This window comes from Pseudopodoces humilis, chromosome 19 (genome assembly GCF_049639895.1).
Source record: "Pseudopodoces humilis isolate 2021_Gansu_Grassland_sample_001 chromosome 19, ASM4963989v1, whole genome shotgun sequence".
NCBI classification, from domain to species: Eukaryota; Metazoa; Chordata; class Aves; order Passeriformes; family Paridae; genus Pseudopodoces; species Pseudopodoces humilis.
The window spans coordinates 7576405-7597173 of record NC_142218.1 but is presented as its reverse complement, the minus strand read 5'-3'; the positions used below and the strand labels follow the sequence as shown (position 1 = coordinate 7597173).

At 48.6% G+C, this 20769-nt stretch overlaps 3 protein-coding genes across 3 annotated transcripts in view; 2 read left to right on the top strand and 1 right to left on the bottom strand.

Annotated features, from left to right (window-relative positions):
* Positions 1-2222, top strand: part of TM9SF4 (transmembrane 9 superfamily member 4) — a 15899-nt gene extending 13677 nt beyond the window's left edge. The window contains exon 18 of the mRNA XM_005524731.3: positions 187-2222. Coding sequence (XP_005524788.2) covers positions 187-336 — 150 coding nt within the window. The 3' untranslated portion in view covers positions 337-2222. The remainder of the gene's footprint in view (positions 1-186) is intronic.
* On the bottom strand, positions 2051-14290 carry PLAGL2 (PLAG1 like zinc finger 2). Its single transcript, XM_005524730.3, has 4 exons — positions 14228-14290; positions 13664-13773; positions 11868-12263; positions 2051-11066 (listed from the first exon to the last, which is right to left on the bottom strand). Exons 3-4 carry the CDS (start codon positions 12128-12130, stop codon positions 9845-9847), a joined length of 1485 nt encoding a protein of 494 aa, XP_005524787.1. The 5' UTR covers positions 12131-12263; positions 13664-13773; positions 14228-14290; the 3' UTR covers positions 2051-9844.
* Positions 14269-20769, top strand: POFUT1 (protein O-fucosyltransferase 1). The gene is made up of 7 exons (XM_014254081.2): positions 14269-14518; positions 14743-14864; positions 14988-15170; positions 15725-15837; positions 16500-16692; positions 17200-17442; positions 17875-20769. The coding sequence occupies exons 1-7, from the start codon at positions 14359-14361 to the stop codon at positions 18061-18063; spliced, it is 1203 nt and encodes a 400-aa protein (XP_014109556.2). The 5' UTR covers positions 14269-14358; the 3' UTR covers positions 18064-20769.

Sequence of the window (20769 nt, the reverse complement as noted above, 5' to 3'; positions counted from 1 at the left end):
GTGCCCCAGGACTTGTGCAGAACAACATTCCCTGACCTCACCCGCACCTCAAAGGGAATCTCCCTTCAGCTGGACAAAAATGAAAGTTTTCCTCCTTTTGCCAGAGCTCCCCTCGCAGAGGGCAGTGGTTGGTTTGTTGCCTCTGTGCTTTATTTTGCTGATTTTTTTCATCCTCTTCTGTTTCAGCTGGATATTGTTGAGTTCATTCCCTCCTTACTGTACTTTGGCTACACTGCCCTCATGGTCCTGTCCTTCTGGCTCCTGACGGGCACCATTGGTTTCTACGCAGCCTACATGTTTGTGCGGAAGATCTACGCTGCCGTGAAAATAGACTGAAGCTGGAATCCCCCCAGCAGGAATCAGACACCTCTGAACATGTGTCCTCCCGGGAGGGACAGGGACGTCTTCTCCCAGCTCTTTTTAAGGAAACAAAAATCCAGTGGGAGAGTCACAAGAGAAATAATTAACTCCTCGATTTGGAATGTAACTTTGGCACAGTGTACATGGATTCTGGGCTACTTCTGTGGGGAAAAGGGGTCTGTAGATACCTTACATTTTAACTTTATTATCCTGTTCCATAACTGAGGGAGTTTTTTAGCAGAGAAATATCCCTCTGTATAAGTAAACCCCCTTTTTGCTAATCCATCCTTTTTTTTATGTTGATGATGAACGGATTTGAGACAGCAGTGGAAACACTTGTGAAAACGTTTTCTTCCAGCCCCTGGGGTGCTCTAGGATTCAGGGAGACTCTTCAGACAAGTATCAGACTGGGTTTTTCTCCTGCCTTCGTGTCTGCATGGAAGAGGGAGCTTGACTATGGCAGAATAACCAGAGCCTAAAGGCTCACCCAGCGGGAGTCCGGCGCACTCCGATCACCGAAGTCCCGGCTTCGGCTTGTTTACAATTTGCTGGAGGTGCCATTCAGAGCCTGGGAAGTGCAATTTCACCTGAGAGAGCTTGAGCAACCTTTGGCATCGCTCCTCCCTCCCTCCAGCCTCGGACAGCACAGGCCACTGTGGGAGGGTGGGATTGCCTCTCCAGAAGGCAGGAAAAAACGTCCTGGTGGAAGTGATGTGGTTGTGCTGGAATACAGGACTGGAAGGATGCGTGAGGTAACTACAAGAGTTTGCTCTGTCAATAGCTCTGCTCTGGATGAGTGAGGAATCAGGGCAGGCTCCTTCCTGGGAATGCCACTGGGATCCTGCAGAGATGGCTGTGGTGCCGTGGTGTTAGTGCCAAGTGATGTGAGGCAGTGTTGGGCCTGAGCTGCCCGAGGGCTGTGCAGACCATGCTGAAGGGGCTGGCACAGGCAGGTGGCCCCGTGAGCTGTCCCATGGCTGGGAGCGGGGCTCTCTTGCTGGCCCTGTGCTCTGGCTGCCCTTGCTGCTCTCTGCTCCTCCTCTGAAATTCTCTACCTCCAGGGAACAGGAAAAGTGTACACCCCATAGCTGTATTTTGTTCTTCTCCACAAAAAACAGTCCAAGCTCTCCTGGATAGCTGACATGGGCTCTTCTTTCCCCATGGCTTGATGCCTGAATCAGCCTGTGGGAAGCTCTTTTCAAAAGAGGTTAAAGTTGGGTTGTGGGTTGGTTGTTTGTTTTTTTTTTTTTTATTTTGGTCACTTCAGTGATGTTTATCAGTGAAAAGGTTCCATGTTGCAGTGAAGGCTCCCTTCATCCCCAGATTCACTAGATTCAGCCAGGACTACAGAGGAGAGGTTTTTTTAGTGAGTTCTGTGAATTTTTTTCTTCTTGGAGTAAGGTCTTCCAATGATCAGCTGCCACAGGTCACATCATTCCAACCCAAAAGTGTCCAAAGCCCTCTTTGCTCCCAGAGAGGGCTTTGGGGCCTTTTTAAACCCCAACTGCCATAAGTTTCCACCAGGTCCATGCAAGAGCCTGTGTCCCTTCCTATTGGCCCTGCCTGTCATGCCAGAATCTAATCAGCCAGGAATCATGGATGGAAAAAGGGAGGAGGGGATGTGTGAGCCAGCTGTGCTGTGGAGTCCTGTGTCAGTTCTGATTTGAGGTCCCTCTGAGATTTTCGTTGATTATTTTTTTTCTTTTTTTTTTTTTCCTTCTGCCCCTGCCCCAGTGGAGAGGCTCAGCCAGCATTGATTCCTCTCCCTTCCCTGAAGTGTTTTCTCTGTATTCTTTGTAATTTTTAATTAATGTATGTATTCTTTGTGTCCTATTGTAAATAAATCTGCCATTGTCCTGTCATCCTGCTCTCTTGGGTTCTCCTAAACTACTTCTGGAGAATTTCTTTTTGTAGCACTTGGCCTGTTCGACACCCATGTGGTCTGTGATGTATGGCTTCAGCCAGAAGCAGAGCTTGGAATACTCTGGTTTTCTTTGTTACATTTTCCTCCTGGCAAACTAAGTTTCTCCCACTGTGGCATGCCCCAAATGCTGACATATATTGTATGAGGCATTCGGATCGGCTGATGCTGTGCTGCTGGGTAAGATCACTTGAGCAACTTGTGTCTTGTGTGAGACATGTTTGATGTTTGGCAGTGATGGGCAGAGCAGCAGAACTGTTGGATGGCAGTGCTGGGCAGTGCTTTCGAGCAGCGGAGTGGGAGAGGACAGCTTGGAAGGAAGCTGTCATTCCTTCCTTTGAGTGAGAGTTTGAGGAGTGCTGCTGCTGCAGAAGCTGAACCCCCAGCTTTGGCTTCCAGTTCCATTTGCTTCCCAGAGCTTGTGTGTTTCTGCTGGGGGGTGTGTGGCAGGAGATCAATGAGCCTCTGCTGGAATGCTGGGTGAGGGAGGCAGAGTAAATTCCCTTTTCCTGAGATGGTCTGCCCAGCAGAGCAATGGATGTGATTCCCCCGGTTACAGAGCCCAGTGTTGGGGGCTGCTGAGTGCCTGTGAGCAAGACCAGAGCTGGCAAATACTTGAATCAAAACTCAGAAATCATCATAATAATCCCTTCTCCCTTTAAAAAGGCAAAGGAAGCTTCAGCTCCACCACCAGGACAATCTATGCTGAACTTACTTCTCATTTGTGGCTGAACTTATTTCTCATTTTTGGCAGATGAATGCATTCATGTTCTGTCACAGTCCTCAGCACCAGGGGAAAGCTGCTGAGGAAAGGGCACATTTTAATAGTGGCTGAATTAGAAATGAAAACTAGAACTGAAAACTAGATCATTCTCAGACAAGCACCTATTACTGATCATGGCTGTCAGCTTTTAATCCCTGTTCTGAAGGAGAATCCCAAGAGGGCCCTGTGTGCTTTGCCCTGTTTCATCTTCAAATGCTGCTGGTGCCTGCAGCCAGTTGTAGCTTAAGCTGAGGTTTGGTCCTGGTTTTCCTGCCTGTGGGAAGCAGAGCATGTCAGAGTTATTTGTGAGGGGGAGTGGGCTGGACTTGTCTGAAGTGCTGCTACATGGGCTGGAAATTTTAGTGAAACCAAGCGACCAGAACTTTCTGTCTAATAAACATCATTCTCCTTGACAGGGGATAATGGTGTCTGCTGTGGCTGCCTCCCCAGTGGGGTGCTGGGTTTTTTCTTGTGGGTTTAATTCTTTGCTTGGAAGAAATTTAAAAACCTCTGTGGCTTAATGTAGGGAACTGTGTCTTTGACCTGCCTTATGAGTCTGTCTTGTCTTAATCCAACCAAAACCCAAACTCCCCTCTATGAAGACACCTGGGATAGATCATCCAAATGCTTTTAATAAACAACTTCATTATAAAAGATGCTTTCAATTTGAACTTCGTTTTGCAAAAGCTAATTTTAGTGATGAACCATACATTTCCTAATGGCACTTAATTACAATTTAAAAACCTTGTTTACAGCCCCCAAAATACTCCATTAAAAGAGGTTATTCACTCTATGTAAAAGTGCTAGAAAGTTTGTTTTTAGAAAACCAGTAGAGCTTTAACAATGGGAAGTTGCTGGCTTTGGCAGCTGTAGCTGCAGGGAGGGAGGTTGGGCACGAGGCCTGTCCAGAACCAGCACAAGAAGGGACAGTGTGAATGGCAGCCCTGGGGAGGGGCACTGTGGCTTTCCCATCCCCTCCCACGGCTAATCCCAAACCCTTCACTTTCCAAAGGGATGTTTACAGGCTCCTGTGGGCGATGGCAGAGCTTGTGCTGGGAGAGGGTTCTTGGCATGACTTGCGGCTGCAAAGGCCACTCAGTAGCTTTTCTTCCAGCAGCAGTTTTGGAGCTTGGCTGCTCCTAGGGGTTCTACAGGTTCTTTTTTGTCCTTCTTGTAGCCACCCCGGGTCTCAAGAGTACATCAGCAGACAGCTCTGTGTTCTACAATATCCTCTTTTAAGGAAAACACTCATTCAAATGTTACAAAACAGTCTTTCTAAAAGTTGCCCTAGATATCAGGACTCATTAGAATGGGAAAGCTCTACAAAGCATCAAGGCTGAGGCACTCAGTAGGTGAGAAGAACTCAAACTCCAGAGAGGCTTCTAGCAGGATTTCTGGGATGTGTTGCAGCGTGCAGGCTTCTGCACCCTCGTGTTGCACCCTGAAGTGGGTTGTGCTGCTGAGGGCTGTGAGCAAAGCTCGTGTGTTAGCTTCAAGCATAAGACACTGACTACAGAGGGAGAAGGGCTGCAGGCAGGTCCCTGGCCTGTTCACCTGGACACTCAGCCAGCCTGGCCTGTCCCAGGTGTTGGAGGCTGTCCCTGTCCACTCAGCACATTCCATGCTAGAGCTGGTTATCCCCTTGCACAGTAGTTCAAAACAAAGACACAAAAGTGAGGGATGGTTGGTTTGTAACAAGACATTTCAATGTTGAGGATTCTTCCCCCAGCTGAAAAGCTGACCTATTTATAGTAATAAAAAAAATAATTCCAAATTCCCTGGTTATCTTTTGCAATGCTTTTAACTTTCCTTGTCACTATGATCTGATACAGAGAAGCTCCCTGTGTCCTGTATGCTCTATTTTCATGCTGGTATTTAGACACTGGGGGAAAGGACCTCACAAACTTGGCTTCAGCCACAAGCACAGACTGAGGAAGGTGCTTCAGGCTCCTGCAGCCCACCTGTGCACATGGAAATAAAATATATTTTGAACAAGAAAGCCAAGCTCATCTCCTGGTGTGGATTTGTGAGAAGCAGAATGTGATCTGTTTTCTGGTCTCATTTCTGAACACCAGTTCCGTTTTTGCTCAACCTGTTTGCATGCCAGTCTGAAGTGTTAAGTGATGTTTGGCCTGTGGGAAGATGTAGAACTGGCTCCAGGTAGAGATTGCAAACTGTACCCCGGGAGAAAACTCCTCACCTGCAGCCACAAGAGTAGCTGAAACGTGTAGGATTCCCAGGGGATCCCAATTATCCACTAGAAGGAAGCAAGTCCATCACTGGGAATAGCCAGAGGTGAGCCTGATGTGAGTGTGCATGGATCGTGCAGCAGGGACAACAGAACCTGAGAGGTGGTGGGGAATAGGAATAGTGGTCCTGTAAGGCAGCTGGATCAGTGGTAATAGCATCTTCCTGGCAGCTTCCAGCTGCTTTCCAAGAGAGGCTCAGTACGGCTGTGGCATGTTATGGTACACAGGCATGGAAAGGGTGAGAGGTGCCAGAACTGGGGATTGGGGTGAAAACAATCTGGGCTTCCCAGATCCAGCAGACCAGACTAACCAAAACCACCTTCTCCCTACCACACAGGATGGGATTCAGAGCTTCAGGTGGCAGCTCCCATCTCTAGGAACTGGGAAAAAGACAAGAAATAAGTTATGGAAAAGACAAAAATTTTGGATGAGGATGGAAACCTGAAGTGGTTCTGTTCGAGCCATTCATCTACTTGACTGTTCAGAGGCAGAATAGCTCTAGGGCTTGGGCAGGCAATTAACTAAAAATAGTCACCAGAGGGAGAATTCGGTCAGCCTGACTAACTGGGATTAGAGGATAAGCAAGAAGGTAGTGTGATGGGAAGCACCTCTTTGAAGATTTATTTCTGGAAATTTTAATTGCAGACAGCAGAAAATGCACTGTGGGGTTGTTCTATTCAGAGTGCAAAAGTTGTGCAATGGTAGAGAAAGGAAAAGGGGATTTTTTCAGTGAACTGCAGGAAATCTTCCCAGCAGCTGCTGTTCACTTGTCAGCAAGGAAGGAATTAAAGAACAAAGAGCTGAGCTCAACAAAAGTACTGAAATCATCAATCTACCTGAGGTGAATAAAGGATTCCAGTTGAAGTGACACCATTTTTCAACACAGGCTAAAGTGCAGCAATGTTGTGAGACAGAGAACGGGGCCTGTCACAACACAGTGTGTGGGTATTCTGTCATGTGAAATTCAGTGGAAGCAAATGCAAGATAACGTTGTTCCTTCCTACAAATGGATTTTGAGAGAGCTGTAATCCCAAGGGGAAAAAGATCTTCAGCCTTTCACAGGGTTCTGGCAATCTGAGTTTGGAAGGATGGGCAAGGGTTAACCCTCTGCTGCCAGGGAGTGGCTTGGCTGTTTATTAGTTCTTATTTCTAGAGGGACATTAAGTCCTTGGCTTTCTGAGAATCCAGGGTCTGATTTATAAGGCAAGTTCATGTCCTGTCCTTTTGCTGACTGGAGGTCTATGGGTTCATATCTTAGTTGACTGCACTGTTCCTATTGCTTTGGACATCCCCCAAGACAGCCAATTTAAAACATTCCTTTATTTAACTAAACCCTTGTGAACGTGTGTGCTGTAGTTGCTGCCCTTGGGCTCAATCTGGTGCAATCTTCCTGGTACAGGTGTGCCAGAACAGAGGGATCACAGTGGAATGGTTTGCTGGGCTCTGCCTGCCTGACTCACAGCCATGTCCTGGACCTGCAGACCCAAACTCACGATCCAAAACAAAAATCAAACCCAAACTCTTTCTGGGATGTTTTTTTTTTTTCATACCACACATCCAGCACAACCCTGCACATACAGCACAGAACAGATTGTAGCCTGTGCTGCAGCAATCCCCCTCACAGCATGCCAAGGTTACCCCTGTCCCTTACCTCCAGCTGCATCAGCAGGAGCTGGGCTAAGCTGACTTCCATTGACTTGCCTAAGAGCTTGGTACATATGTCCTAGTGGACTGGGATTCCCAAATGCTGTAAGCTTGGATGCTTGAAGTATTTTCTTATAAAGAGGTAAAAATTGTTCACTATAATTTGTTCTGTGAATTGCACACTTGCTATTTCAAATGGAATTAGTCTCGTTAGTTTTAGACTGACTGGTAAAATATTTTCAGATTACACGCTGTGCTAGAGGAACTTTGAGTCCATTTTCCTGTGCAAACACCTGGAATCAGCTCCAACACTGCCTCTGACCACACTGCCCTTGCTGGGTTAGATTTTCCTTCCATTGACAAAGGTTACTGCAGTTCTCCTTTTTAAAGTAGCTGTGGAAAGCAAATCACACATGCAAATCATAGCAAAATGAATTCCATTTATTCTTTGACAGACTACTGGTAGGAAAAAGATGCCTGGCTCTAAGTTTAGCTACCACTGCTAAAGGAATTCCAGTGATGACATCTGTTCAGAGTACAATGCAGGCAGGAAGCAAGAAAGCTGAATGTTCTGTGGTGGGAGAAGGTGTGTGATGGCATTGCATAAATCTGATAATCCTCACTGGCAGTCAGTGATCAGTTCTGACCATTTATTTCTCAAAAAATAATAATCCTCTCAACTGAAGACAGGGATAAGGCTTGCATATAATTGATAAGTGTGAAACTCTTTAATTTGCAAAGAGCAAAGCAATAGAAGACAGGCCTGAGGTATTCAATGCTGGTAAACAGACTGGCTGCAATGCCCTGTTTACCTTTGCTAGGTTAGAGAACAAGAAGGCACTCGTTGGACTTGGAAAGGCAACATTTTCCAGTGGAGAAAAGGAAAAAGTACTGCATTCAACTCGGGGAGATCATTGCCACAGGATATTGCTGAGGTAAATAAATCTTATATTACATTTTGATACAAACGTCTTATTTGCAGCATTGCTGGCTAACCTAAAACAACCGATCTATGTTCTGGAGAATCAATGGATTGCTAAAGAGTCATTCTGGGAAGAATTACTAAGCTAAATTAAAAATAAAATTCTGGAGTAAAATGGAAGGGGGACAAGCCTGTAACCAAAAGAGGCACAGCTGATGTCATGCAGTGGGATCATGGCTCAGCAGGAAGGAATCTGCATCAACTGAAGTGGTTGTGCTCTGGGGAGACAAGGGAGGACAGCATCTGGCTTCACCCAAGGAGCTGAGATAACAGAGCAGAGGTAGATTTTGCATTTCCTAAATTTATGGAGAATATTGACAGATTTCCTGGTTTATATTGGCGTATAATGGTTCCTCCATGCTGAGGTATGAAGATCTGCCTGTCCATAGTCATAAACATGCACCAGTGCAGGGTGACCTCTGTATGTCCCCATCTGCGGTGTAAGTGCCCAGGAAAACAGGAGCAGGAGACAATACAGGTGCTAAATGACACCAGCAGCTGGCTGCCACTTCCCAGTATAACCCTTCTGCCCTGGCAGGTAGACAGCCCATGGAAGAGTTTAAGAGGTAGGGCAGGGAGCAAGGGAAGCAGGACTCTAATTTCAGGAGGCCAGTGGAACCAAAACCAAAGTGAAAAGTTGACTGCAGGCCCCAAACCTCAGCATTTGTTAGAACTATTGGTGTTGGGAGAAATGCTTCAAATACACTGACAGTGTGTACAAGAAGCTGGGACCAATTCTTCCTTGATTCTCGGGTGTTACCACCATTGAGGTTAAAATATACCTTTGAAACTGCTTCTTGGACAAGCCAAAAAGGGTGCTGACCTCAATGAATGGCCATGGTTAAAAAACCCCAAACCCAAGAAACTCATACTCTGTTCCTCATCCCAAAGGAACCCATGGAGCAGGGCCTGCAGCCTGTTCTCACGCCTGGTATGCCAGTGCTCGATGTCCCGAGCTCCTCACCCAGCTCTCTCACGTGCTTTGGTTTCCAGATCTGTTTGCCTGGGGGACATATTTAAAAGGGCTCTGTCCATACACTGCACACCAAGCTAAGCTGTGAGAGCTGCTCCATCCCCTTCACTCGGGATAGCTAGCAAGAAAAGGCAGGAAGCTGCTGCCTACAGGGGCAGAGGCTGAAGTGGTCCAAAAGCAGTGTATTTCCCCATGGGGGAAGAACATGACAAGTGAAGAGAAATCAGTGCAACCTGACTTCGTTGTGTAAACAGTGTTCTAGCTACACCAGAGATGAACCCAGTGTATTCTGGTGCCTCCTATTTTTGCAATGGCAGAAACAGATTTGTGTTGTGTAAACAATGTTCACCATAATGAGTTTATCCTAATGGCTACAAAGAGGTGACGCTGAATTCACTATGTAAACGGGCTTGTTGCTTAACACTGATGTGGAGCAAGCTGTGTTGGGTGATGGGATGAGAGGTAGCAGGGAAGGACAGCCTCTTCCCCATTGGCTTCACACAAAGCGGTATCATGACTTCTTCATGTGGAGGTGTGGCTGGTTTGCCAGAATTGCAGTGTGGCAACACGAAATGGAATCTGGACTCTTCAAAAGTTTAGCCCAGGATGAAAGGGTCTCAACTCCTTCTGAGGGACAGTCCCTTCCCAGAGAGGAACATAGCTCCAGCATTCTCAGGGAAGGTCAGTGCTAAGCGCGGCTCCTGATTCACAGATTAAAAATTAGATAAAAAATATCCAGTCTATCAGCTGAAATCTTCCGCTGTACAGGACTGGGACTCACACAGCATATCGGCTGTTCCAGTCTACAAGTGCTCCCTCCAAGATCAGAAACCTCCTGTCTGACCCAGCTCTGCCAGAGCTTTCACACCCCCAAGGAAGGAAGAGTTGTGCGTTTTTAAGGCTCTCCACAAAAGGGTGACTGAAAGATCTGTTCTCCAGTGCTATTTCCAGCTTATTGGAATGCCTGGTGGAACCGTGGCAGCGTAGTTGTGCTCAAGCTGGAGGTGAAGACGGGGGGCAGTGAATGAAGGGGCCCAAAGTTCAGTGAGGCCCCAGCTCCGGGAGACTCTTGAGGTTGATGTTGCAAAGTGGTGAGCAGTGGCTGCGCCTCCCCCTGCGAGTAGCCCATGACCAATCCCCCCGATGAGACAGGTGGATTGCAAGGAGGAAGATTTAGGGGGAGGAAGCCAAGAAGATGAGAAAAGTCCATGTTAGCAGCACAGAGAGCCTCTGAGAGGTTAGCAGGGCTCTTGGAAAGCAAAGCCTCATCCAGGGCAGGTGGCTGAGGCGAAGAGGACTGAGGATCACCAGATGAGAGAGACAGGCTGCCAGGGAAGTCTGACAAAAAGCTGTCCACCTCTACTTTGGGTAGCTTCTCAGGCAAATATGAGGTAGATCCAAGCTGATACTTTGGAGGAGGTTGCGATGGGGAGGAGATGGGAGAAGAAGACTCCAGAGGATAGCTCATTCCCATTGGAAGAGAATTAGGAACCAAAGAATGGGGCATCCCTGAGCTTGGCATGGTTTGGAGATGTGTGCTGTACATGCCCACGGGCAGCATGCCAGGGAAACTCTTACCACCCATCATGTCTCTGGATGCCATACACAGGACAGGACTCAGCTCTTCCTTCACTGCCACAGAGGAGCTGCAGCTGAGCAGACCCAACATGTCCACTGGCTCCGTCTTAATCTTCAGCAGTTCCTGGGAGTGGCTTTTCTTCATGTGCCTGGTCAGGTGGTCTTTCCTCCCAAACCTCTGAGCACAGTACTGGCACAAGAAGTCCTTCCGCCCCGTGTGCACTACCAGGTGTCTCCGCACGTCTTTCCGGGTGTAGAAGCGCCGATCGCAGTGGTCACACGGATGCTTCTTTTCCTTCGCCCCGCCTGAAGCCCGCCTGGAATGAGCTTTGAGGTGCTCCAGCAGGACCTGGGTGCTCTCAAAGGTCTGGAGGCACACCTTGCAGCTGAGGTCACCGCTGGCAGCCGCATGCATGGCCAGGTGTCGCCTGAAGCCCAGTTTGGTGTTGTAGTTCTTGCCGCACTCGGGACAGTGCAGGGCCTCCTTGTTGGGATCGTGGGTCTGCAGGTGGTTCCGAAGGTGATCCTTCCGGTGAAACATCTTCTCGCAGTACATGCACTGGTGAGGCTTCTGAGCAGAGTGCGTGGCCATATGCCTTAGGTGAGAAAAGCAGGAAAGGTCAGACAAACATCCAGCCCCTGAGGGAACACATGCTAGTTTTCCAAAATGTTCCTTGTGTCCTACACTTTATGCTACAAAAATCCCAGATGGCATTTTATCTCCACTAAACAAGGAGCACAGGAGCACAATGCTTCAGGCAAAACCTACAGTCTGTCCCAGCAGCTGTCTCTCCTCAGCTCCTGCTCTTTGCTGAGGCTGCCAAAGAAAACCTCCCTAGTTTGTGACATTAGCAGAAAATTTCAGTTCATCAGGAGGGTCAGGCTGTGCCCAAGTCTGCTTACAGCCACTGTGGTCTGATTTCACCTTGGTATCTCATACTCTCCCACACTGTGGTTCATCTGATTTCAAGTTCTCAGCCGTCACTGTTTAATTATTTTGTGTTGTACTTTACTACATAAATGGGAACTCTACTTCTCCATACTGGAGCAAAAGCTGTCATGGAATTATCCCTGTGATTAGAGGCAAGACTTATGAATGCAAACACTATTCTTGCTTTTCATTTTGTTTTTCAATCTATGAACTTCACTTTCTGTTCCTATTTCCTCCTCAGTGAAACAGAAAACACCTCGAGCTCAGGACACAGCATTAGCTGAAGTTCTCTGGAAGGTGCCTAAAGAGATGCCAAGTATGGTAATGTCTGGGACTCAACAGCTTTGCAAGGTAAAAGGGCATTTCCCCTCCTCCAACTTCTCAGAAATTCAAGCAAAGACACACGAGGGAGGGGGTTTCCCCTCTCTCCTGGCACTGCTGGGCAGAGGCACTTGCAGATACCTACCTATAGAGCTTGTACTTGGAGGCAAAGGCCTTGCCACAGTGCAGCTGGGGGCAGTTGTAGGGCCTCTGCTCCGAATGGGGAAGTGTGTGAGTTCTCAGCTTGTCCACGTGAGGGAAGGAGGGCTCTGATAGTTCACACTGGCATTTTCCCTGACTTTCGGTCTCTTCACCTCTTGGTCTGGGGACTAATTTCCAGCCTGTCTCTTCCTCCTCCTGCTTTGCATCTTGAATCCAGTTGGGAACACTGGGAAAAAATGCCGTCATGGCAGGTCTAGTAGAACATGGCCATGTCAAGCAGAACTCGAGCCCGTGGGCGTCTCGCTGTGATGTTGTCCCGGTGCCGTTTTCTGTTGGAGACCCCTGTGACCAAACTGCTTTAACAGCAAAACTTCTTCATCTGCAATCACAGAAGGCTGGTGTTAAGACACTGCATCCTTCACCCATGTACACAATGAATATGTGAAGATGCGTGTTCCCAGACACGGGGAACTCCAATCAACAATATTTTTCTCTTCCCTGAATAAAATTATGTTAAACTTTTTCTGAACTGCATTTTTTTGCAACTATTAAGAGCTAGTGTTACCTGTTGGATGTATTTTCTCATGAAATATCATAAAAGGTGTCCATTTGTAGCTCTAAATACCTTTCCTTGCGTGTTTTGCAGATCACTTCTCATCCAGTTTTTCATATTCTCAATTGCTCTTGGTCTCTGCTTAAAAGGAATTCCCTCAGAAATTCTCAGAGAAACCAAGGTCCTCTTGTATTTCTTTTTCTCATCCTTTCTGCTACCAACCTAGTGCACTGGGCAAGACCATCTCCAGAGCGAATCAATCTGAACCCCCACATGTGGCTGAACAGGGCTGAGGAATTATCGTCAACACCACACCTTTTTCTGGAAGGCAACGGATGCTGCTCCTCTTCAGGGTGGGATTACTCACTGTATTTTCATTTTTCGATTGTGAGGCAGATTCTGCCTCTCTGGATCAGCAAGTTTTCTACTGTAATGAGCAATTTTTAACCTTTTTTTTTACTTTGACACTCTCATCCATTAATAATGGAAGCTCAGACTGTTTCCTGTTCAACAGAATACATCTCCTGTAAGCTCTTCTGGCTTTCATGTTGACGAGGTTCTACATTAATCTCCCTTAGCAGGCTTTTCTTGAGTTGTGTGTTGGTGAAGTAAAATGTTTTTATAGGTTTCTACCGCCAGCTCGACTGGTAAACGGTCAGCTGAAATAAAACCGATATCTTTCACTCAATTTGGCTGCCTGAGAAACTCCTCTTAAAATAGCATCAAACTCTCACTCCATGATTGCTTCAGAGGAGGAACTTCCTGCTGCACATTAACATGAGTGTGAGTTGTGGGCAGGATGTGCAACTGCGAGGGAACAAACCAACCCCCAAGAAAGTGCTCAAGGAACGTTATGAAGAGCTGAATTAACAATTGCTGTGACTGCACTATCACCCCAAATAACCATGGATGGTTCCCTCAAGGTGGAAAACACTAAGAAACAGGATCACTCCAAGAAAACATGTCACTGTGAGCTTTGGGAATGCCTGTTAAGAACACAACTTGGTTTTATGCAGGCTAAATTTACGTGGTCAGAGAAGAACAATAAAGGACCAGAACTGCTGAGGTGCCACTTTGGGACAAACCAGCGTGATGTGACAGCTGCTCTGACCCCTCAGGGTGCAGGAAGCCAGTGGTTTAGAGCAGTCTGTCTTTCTGGGTGCTAAAAGCATGAATATTTCACCTCTCTATGAAATATGTCCCAGAAAAGATTAAGTGTTCTCTACCTCTTGCTCCAGAGCTGTGCAGGTGTCCCAGGAGTCTCCACCACTTTCACCAGGGAGCTGCTCCTTTCCCTCCGAAAAAGCCCGGCCATCTGGGCCAGTTTCAAAGCTACCTGGAAGAAGACAAGAGTTTGAATTTTGACGTTTTTAATAGTAAGGCGCATAAACGATCACACTGGAATTTTAGGGAATTCAGAGGTGCTGTTGCAACCGCTGGCAAACGGCAACGGAGGTGCCGGGGGGTGGCCGCGAGGGGCAACTCGCTCCTCCCTCCGGCACCTCCGCCGTGTGCCTCGGAAGCCAGCCGGGAGACCCCCACCCCCGGGAGCGCTCCGTGGATCATGCAGCCCCGGTGGAGCGGGATCACACATCCCGCCCCCCGCTCCGCAGCCCTGAGGGGAGGGAGGCGGGCCCGGCCTACGCCCCCCCCTCCGCCCCGCATCCTCCTCCTCCTCCTCACACGCCTCCCCTGTCCCCTGAGGGGACCCCGCCACCGAGGGGAGGGCACGGCCGTGCCACCGCCCCTCGCTGCGGTGCCGCCCCCCTCCCTCGCCCCCCCGCGCTCACCCCGTTCCCCCGGGTCCCGCCAAGCGCGGCTCCGGTCCCGGCCCCGGCGGCGCCATTGCGCGGGGCCTTGTGGGAGTGACGTCACGCCTCGGTGGTGGCCGCCAGAGCGGCGCGCCGCGGGGCATGACGGGATGGTGGCGCCGGGCTCTGGCCGCCGACGAGCCGCCATGGCCGTGCCGCCGGTCCCGGTGCTCCTCGTCCTCCTCCTGCTCCTCCCGGTGATGGCGGCGGGAGGCGGCGCGGCACCCGCCTGGGACGAGGCCGGGTACCTGCTCTACTGTCCCTGCATGGGTGAGGCTCTCCCGGTGCGGGCCCCCTGTGCATCTCCCGGTTGCATCCCCCGGTGCGGTTCCTGGTGCAGACCCCGTTCCATCCCCGGCGGTCCGCGGTCCGTCCCCCGCTGTATTCCCCGGTCCGTGCCCCGGCGCCGCCTCCGGTGCGGCTCCCGCTGCATGCCCCGGTCCGTGCCCGGTCCGTCCCCGGCGCGGTCCCCGCCTGAGCCCCGTCTCTCGCAGGCCGCTTCGGTAACCAAGCCGAGCATTTCCTGGGAGCCCTGGCCTTCGCCCGCGCCCTCAACCGGACCCTGGCCGTGCCGCCCTGGATCGAGTACCGGCACCACCGCCCGCCCTACACCAACGTGAGCCCCGGCGGGCGCGGGGAGGGAGCGGGGGCGCGGCGGGCAGGGCTGGGAGCTCTCCGGGGATGAGCTGCGGGCCCCGGGTAAGGGGACCCCCGGTTGACGGGTTCTGTCCCCCCACAGCTGCACGTCCCCTACTCGGAGCACTTCAGGCTGGAGCCGCTGCGGCGGTACCACCGCGTGATCAGCCTGGAGCAATTCATGGAGCATCTGGCGCCCCGGCACTGGCCGCCCGGCAGGAGAGTGGCTTATTGCTTCGAGGCTGCTGCCCAGAGAAGCGCGGACAAAAGCACGTGTCCCATGAAGGTGAGTTCACTCCTCAGCCCCGCGGGCACGGCTTAATTCCAAAGGCTGTGACTGACTCATTCATGTCGCCGTTGATTTGCAAATTTAGAGTTACTCACCAAAAATCGGTCTGTGTGGCGTTGCTTTCACCACTTGTGGAGTGGCATGCTGTGCCTTCATTAGTTTTCATTGTCTACAAGTGCTTGGGGATGGGGATACAGTCTGTGCAAGTAGATTTTGTCACCTCAGATTTAATTGTGACTGTAGCTTATCTCCTGCTCTCTGTTTCCTAGCTGTGGTAGTTTTCCAACTGGTGTTAAAGCAACCTCTCTTAACTACAAGTTTGGAAGCTGTGGTGCCCTTGTTCTTTAAGACAACCTTTGCAACTTTCTCGGTGAACTTCCCTTCATGTATTTTGCTGTCTCCTTCCTGTGGAGCTGGTGTGTCAAACAGGCTGTTGTATTCCAGCTGCTTCCATCCTGGAACAGGCTCCTGCTTTGCACCTCAGGATCTTGCTAGATCCATCTTTCAGGCTTTGTGTGTGCACTGAATGGATGCTTGTCTTTTCTTTGCAGGATGGAAATCCATTTGGTCCCTTCTGGGATCAGTTCCAAGTGGATTTTGATAAGTCTGAGCTCTTCAAGGGAATTTCCTTCAGTCCTGCATACAAGGACCATTGGATCCAAAGGTAGCACGAAGATGGAAAAGTGCTGGCAGGTCACTGAGCATTTAGAGTCACTCAGGAAAGCAGCTGTGACTGTGTATTGTGACTTCACATTTTGGGGGAGAGATTGAAGTGGTTAGTTAGTAATATAGTTAAAAATATTAATGCTTTTTCCGTTAAATATTTGCTGAGCACTTCCTGTGGGCGTTATTTTAGGTATGAACTCTGTTAGACTGATTGGCTTCTGAGCCAGGAATATTTGATTTATTAAGTATTTATTTATTAAATATGTAATTAATCAGAAATAATTTGGTTCTCATTTGGTGATTATGAACTGTATTTTGTTGCTTACCTCTTGTTTTCAGAGCTATGAATGACTTGAGTGGTTATCAGTAAGTTTGGGTGACAGAATTGCTCTAGTCTGGGGTGACAATGTAACATCCCATTGCTTGGTAGCTCCCCACTGCATGTTTGAGATTCTTCTCTTACTGGCTGTCAGATAAAAGGTCTGAGGTAAAATACAGTCCCTGAGATTTCTTCAGTTCAGATGGCAAAACAGCTAAAACTATCTAAATTTGGAGCAATAAATGCTGCATATTTTGGGGTGTTCCTGGTCTCTAACCTTCACAGCAGTCTTCGTGCAGGTTAGGTCACGTTTTAGACTGCTGGGGTTTGGTTTTCCATAGGTTTCCATCCTCTGAGCACCCTGTTCTCGCCTTACCTGGAGCTCCAGCCCAGTTTCCTGTCCTGGAGGAGCACCGGCCCCTGCAGAAGTACATGGAGTGGTCGGATACGATGGTGAAGAAGGGAGAAGCCTATATCCAGTCTCTGCTGGTCCGGCCCTACGTCGGCATTCACCTGAGGATCGGCTCGGACTGGGTACGGCAGCGGCTGGAGGCCGGTGACAAGTGGGATGTGGGCAAAGCTGCACAAAAAGGAGCTGTGCTGGGAGACCCACCTGATCCCTGCTGACATCCAGGAGCTCCCTGTGTGTTAACAGTGCCTCTGGGATTCTTTCAGACAGGCAGAGCTTGGGGGTGTGGTTGTGTTTTCTCACTCAAATGTGGTACTTTGAAAACGAAAAAAAGTTGTGGCGAGGTCTCTCCTCCCAGCAACAGGATAAAGGGAAATGGCCTCAGCTTTGCGCCAGGGGAGCTTCAGGTTGGATATTATGGAAAAATTCTTCACTGAAAGGCTGAGCACTGGCCCAGCCTGCCCAGGGCTGTGGTGGAATTGCCATTCCTGGAAGTGTCCAGAACACAAGTAGATGTGACACTTTCTCATAAGGTTTAGTGGGCACAGGATATCTGTTTAAAGTTTGGACTTGATAATTGCAGAGGTCTTCAGCTTTGATGATTCTGTGATTCTCTTTTCCTCTTCCAATAGAAAAATGCCTGCAACATGTTAAAGGATGGGACAGCCGGGCCCCACTTCATGGCTTCACCACAGTGTGTGGGCTATGACCGGAGTGCTGCGGTGCCTCTCACCATGGACATGTGCCTGCCAGACCTCAGAGAGATCAAACGGGCTCTCAAGCTCTGGGTGGCAAAGATTGAAGCTAAATCTGTTTATATTGCTACGGATTCCGAGCCCTACACAACGGAAATACGGCAGTTCTTCCAGGAAAAGGTGTGTCTTCCAGAAACCTCTTCTGGCAGGAGTGCTTGGATAAAAACCTCCCTTGGACTCTGGCCCAATCCTATCGTGGACAGTAGACAGGCAGTTGTGGAATAGGTTATTCGCTGCCAAATATTATCATCTCAAAGTGAATTTGGCTCATAGCAATAAAAATTATCCTGTAAAACTTTTTTTTTTCCCAGGAGATTGAAGAGCATTGTCTGGCATGGTAGTAAATATTTCCATGAAAAGGGTTTAAATTAAATAAACCTAAGTGATTTTCAGAAATGTTCTGACATTGATCTGATCATAAATGAGTTATATGGCAGAGAAAGACAAAACTCAATCTCTTTCTCTTGTATATTCCATTTCTAATACTATGCCAAGACATTGGACTGTGATAATAGCTGACTGGATTCATCTGCTCTCCTCATTTTTCTGCAGCTCAAGGTTGTCAGCTTGCAGCCAGAAGTGCCTCAGATTGATCTGTACATCCTTGGCCAGTCCGACCACTTCATCGGGAACTGTGTCTCTTCCTTCACTGCCTTTGTGAAAAGAGAGCGCGACATCCATGGGAAACCCTCCTCATTTTTTGGCATGGATCACCCACCGAGGCTGCGGGATGAGTTCTGACCAAAGGAGGAAGAGGCTCTGTGGTTCCAGGGCTCTGAGCTGGGTCCTTGGTGCTGCAGCATTCCCTGTGAGCAGTCATTGCTGGGCTGTGGGAGACCTCCTGCCCTCCAGCGCTCCTCACAGTCTCTTCCAGACTGTTCTGTCTGATCTCTCCTGTGTTTCCAGTGTGAGCTCTGATGGAAATTTAAATCATGTAGTTGATGGGAAACTATAAACTGTATATAGTTTTTTAAAATGTAGCTTTTATAGCTCTCCATTCTCACTAGTTGGGATTCACCAGCAATTGTGATGAAGCAGCTGCTCAGATTTCCTCCTCTTTTCTTTCTCCGTTAATTTTTAACTCTCACCTGGAGATGTTTTGAAGCTTCATGTCTAAAACTGACTATAGTTGGTTCTTTTTGAATGTAAAACTTTCGTTGGGCATATCAGGTGAAGCTCAGGACTGAAAAAGCTCTGGGTTTATCAAGGACCACAGTTGTCTTACCAGACCTGTGTCACCACAGTGCCTCAGTGTCCCTTCTCCTGTCCAAAGAGATTCCATCCCCAGTGCTGTGGGGCCCTGGATCTCTTTGGTGGTGCTGGAGGAGTGCAGTGGGACATGGTGTGACATGGCAGTTGCCTGTTCAGCCTCTCTGCATCAGCCTGGGGCAAGGTGTGTGCAGGGACACGGGAGGGGAGATCTGTCACAGCCAGTCTGGAACTGGAGATAGAGGGCTTGTAGCTTTGTAGGTGTTGATGTCAGTGAGGTCTGTGGTAGAAGAGAAACTTGGAGCCAAGGTTTTTAAAATAGCTGTAGTGGGGTTGGGTATGTCATACCTGGGTCTATGGTATTGTTTTGTTTTTGTACTTTATAAGATAACCTCTCTGAGAGCATTACACTTGTCTGGAGCAGTTCCCAGTGAAGGTAACTCTGGAAAATTATTCATTGATGGGGAAGCAACAGCTCAAACCCCTCTGATTGGCCTGGTGTGGTTAGATGCTGGTAACACTGATAATCCCAACATGGTGAGACTCGACCAATGCCTTTTGGTACTTCTGTGACTTTGTTTTCTGGTCCAAAGACTGAGTATGGATCACCCACCGAGGCTGCGGGATGAGTTCTGACCAAAGGAGGAAGAGGCTCTGTGGTTCCAGGGCTCTGAGCTGGGTCCTTGGTGCTGCAGCATTCCCTGTGAGCAGTCATTGCTGGGCTGTGGGAGACCTCCTGCCCTCCAGCGCTCCTCACAGTCTCTTCCAGACTGTTCTGTCTGATCTCTCCTGTGTTTCCAGTGTGAGCTCTGATGGAAATTTAAATCATGTAGTTGATGGGAAACTATAAACTGTATATAGTTTTTTAAAATGTAGCTTTTATAGCTCTCCATTCTCACTAGTTGGGATTCACCAGCAATTGTGATGAAGCAGCTGCTCAGATTTCCTCCTCTTTTCTTTCTCCGTTAATTTTTAACTCTCACCTGGAGATGTTTTGAAGCTTCATGTCTAAAACTGACTATAGTTGGTTCTTTTTGAATGTAAAACTTTCGTTGGGCATATCAGGTGAAGCTCAGGACTGAAAAAGCTCTGGGTTTATCAAGGACCACAGTTGTCTTACCAGACCTGTGTCACCACAGTGCCTCAGTGTCCCTTCTCCTGTCCAAAGAGATTCCATCCCCAGTGCTGTGGGGCCCTGGATCTCTTTGGTGGTGCTGGAGGAGTGCAGTGGGACATGGTGTGACATGGCAGTTGCCTGTTCAGCCTCTCTGCATCAGCCTGGGGCAAGGTGTGTGCAGGGACACGGGAGGGGAGATCTGTCACAGCCAGTCTGGAACTGGAGATAGAGGGCTTGTAGCTTTGTAGGTGTTGATGTCAGTGAGGTCTGTGGTAGAAGAGAAACTTGGAGCCAAGGTTTTTAAAATAGCTGTAGTGGGGTTGGGTATGTCATACCTGGGTCTATGGTATTGTTTTGTTTTTGTACTTTATAAGATAACCTCTCTGAGAGCATTACACTTGTCTGGAGCAGTTCCCAGTGAAGGTAACTCTGGAAAATTATTCATTGATGGGGAAGCAACAGCTCAAACCCCTCTGATTGGCCTGGTGTGGTTAGATGCTGGTAACACTGATAATCCCAACATGGTGAGACTCGACCAATGCCTTTTGGTACTTCTGTGACTTTGTTTTCTGGTCCAAAGACTGAGTACAGAACAGTTCATTTTTCAAAAATTCCACTTGGGTGAGTCTGTGGTACCAGAGCAGCTGCCTCCAGTGCACTGCTGCAGTCCAGGCAAGGCTGTTATGAGCGGTTAACTCCATATGTCTCTTTTAAAGGTGGTCTTTTCCTCCTTGAAATGTTTCTGAGCTTTGAAAGAATTTGAAGGCTCAGGGGAGTGAGCAGAAGAGGTCAAAATGAGAAGGTCCCTCAGACCTCAGGGTGGCAAAAACTCATCTCTTGTTTCCTCAGGGCTGGCTTCAAAAATTATGGGATTTGAGGGAAAATTATCAGGTTTTGGGGCCTTTGGGAGCTGGGCTTTTGAAGAAAACCTCATTGTGTCATACAGTTTACTGATCCTGGGTGATGCCCTTGGGGGCTGCCTTGCCTTGCTGTGAAGCACGGCAAGCTTTTCCCCACACTGTTGGGAAGGCAAAAGTATTAAAATGTTGGGGTGGGGTGCTTTTTTTTTTAAAAAAAAAAAAGGTATTTTTTGTACTAATAAAAACTTGACTTTGTATTGA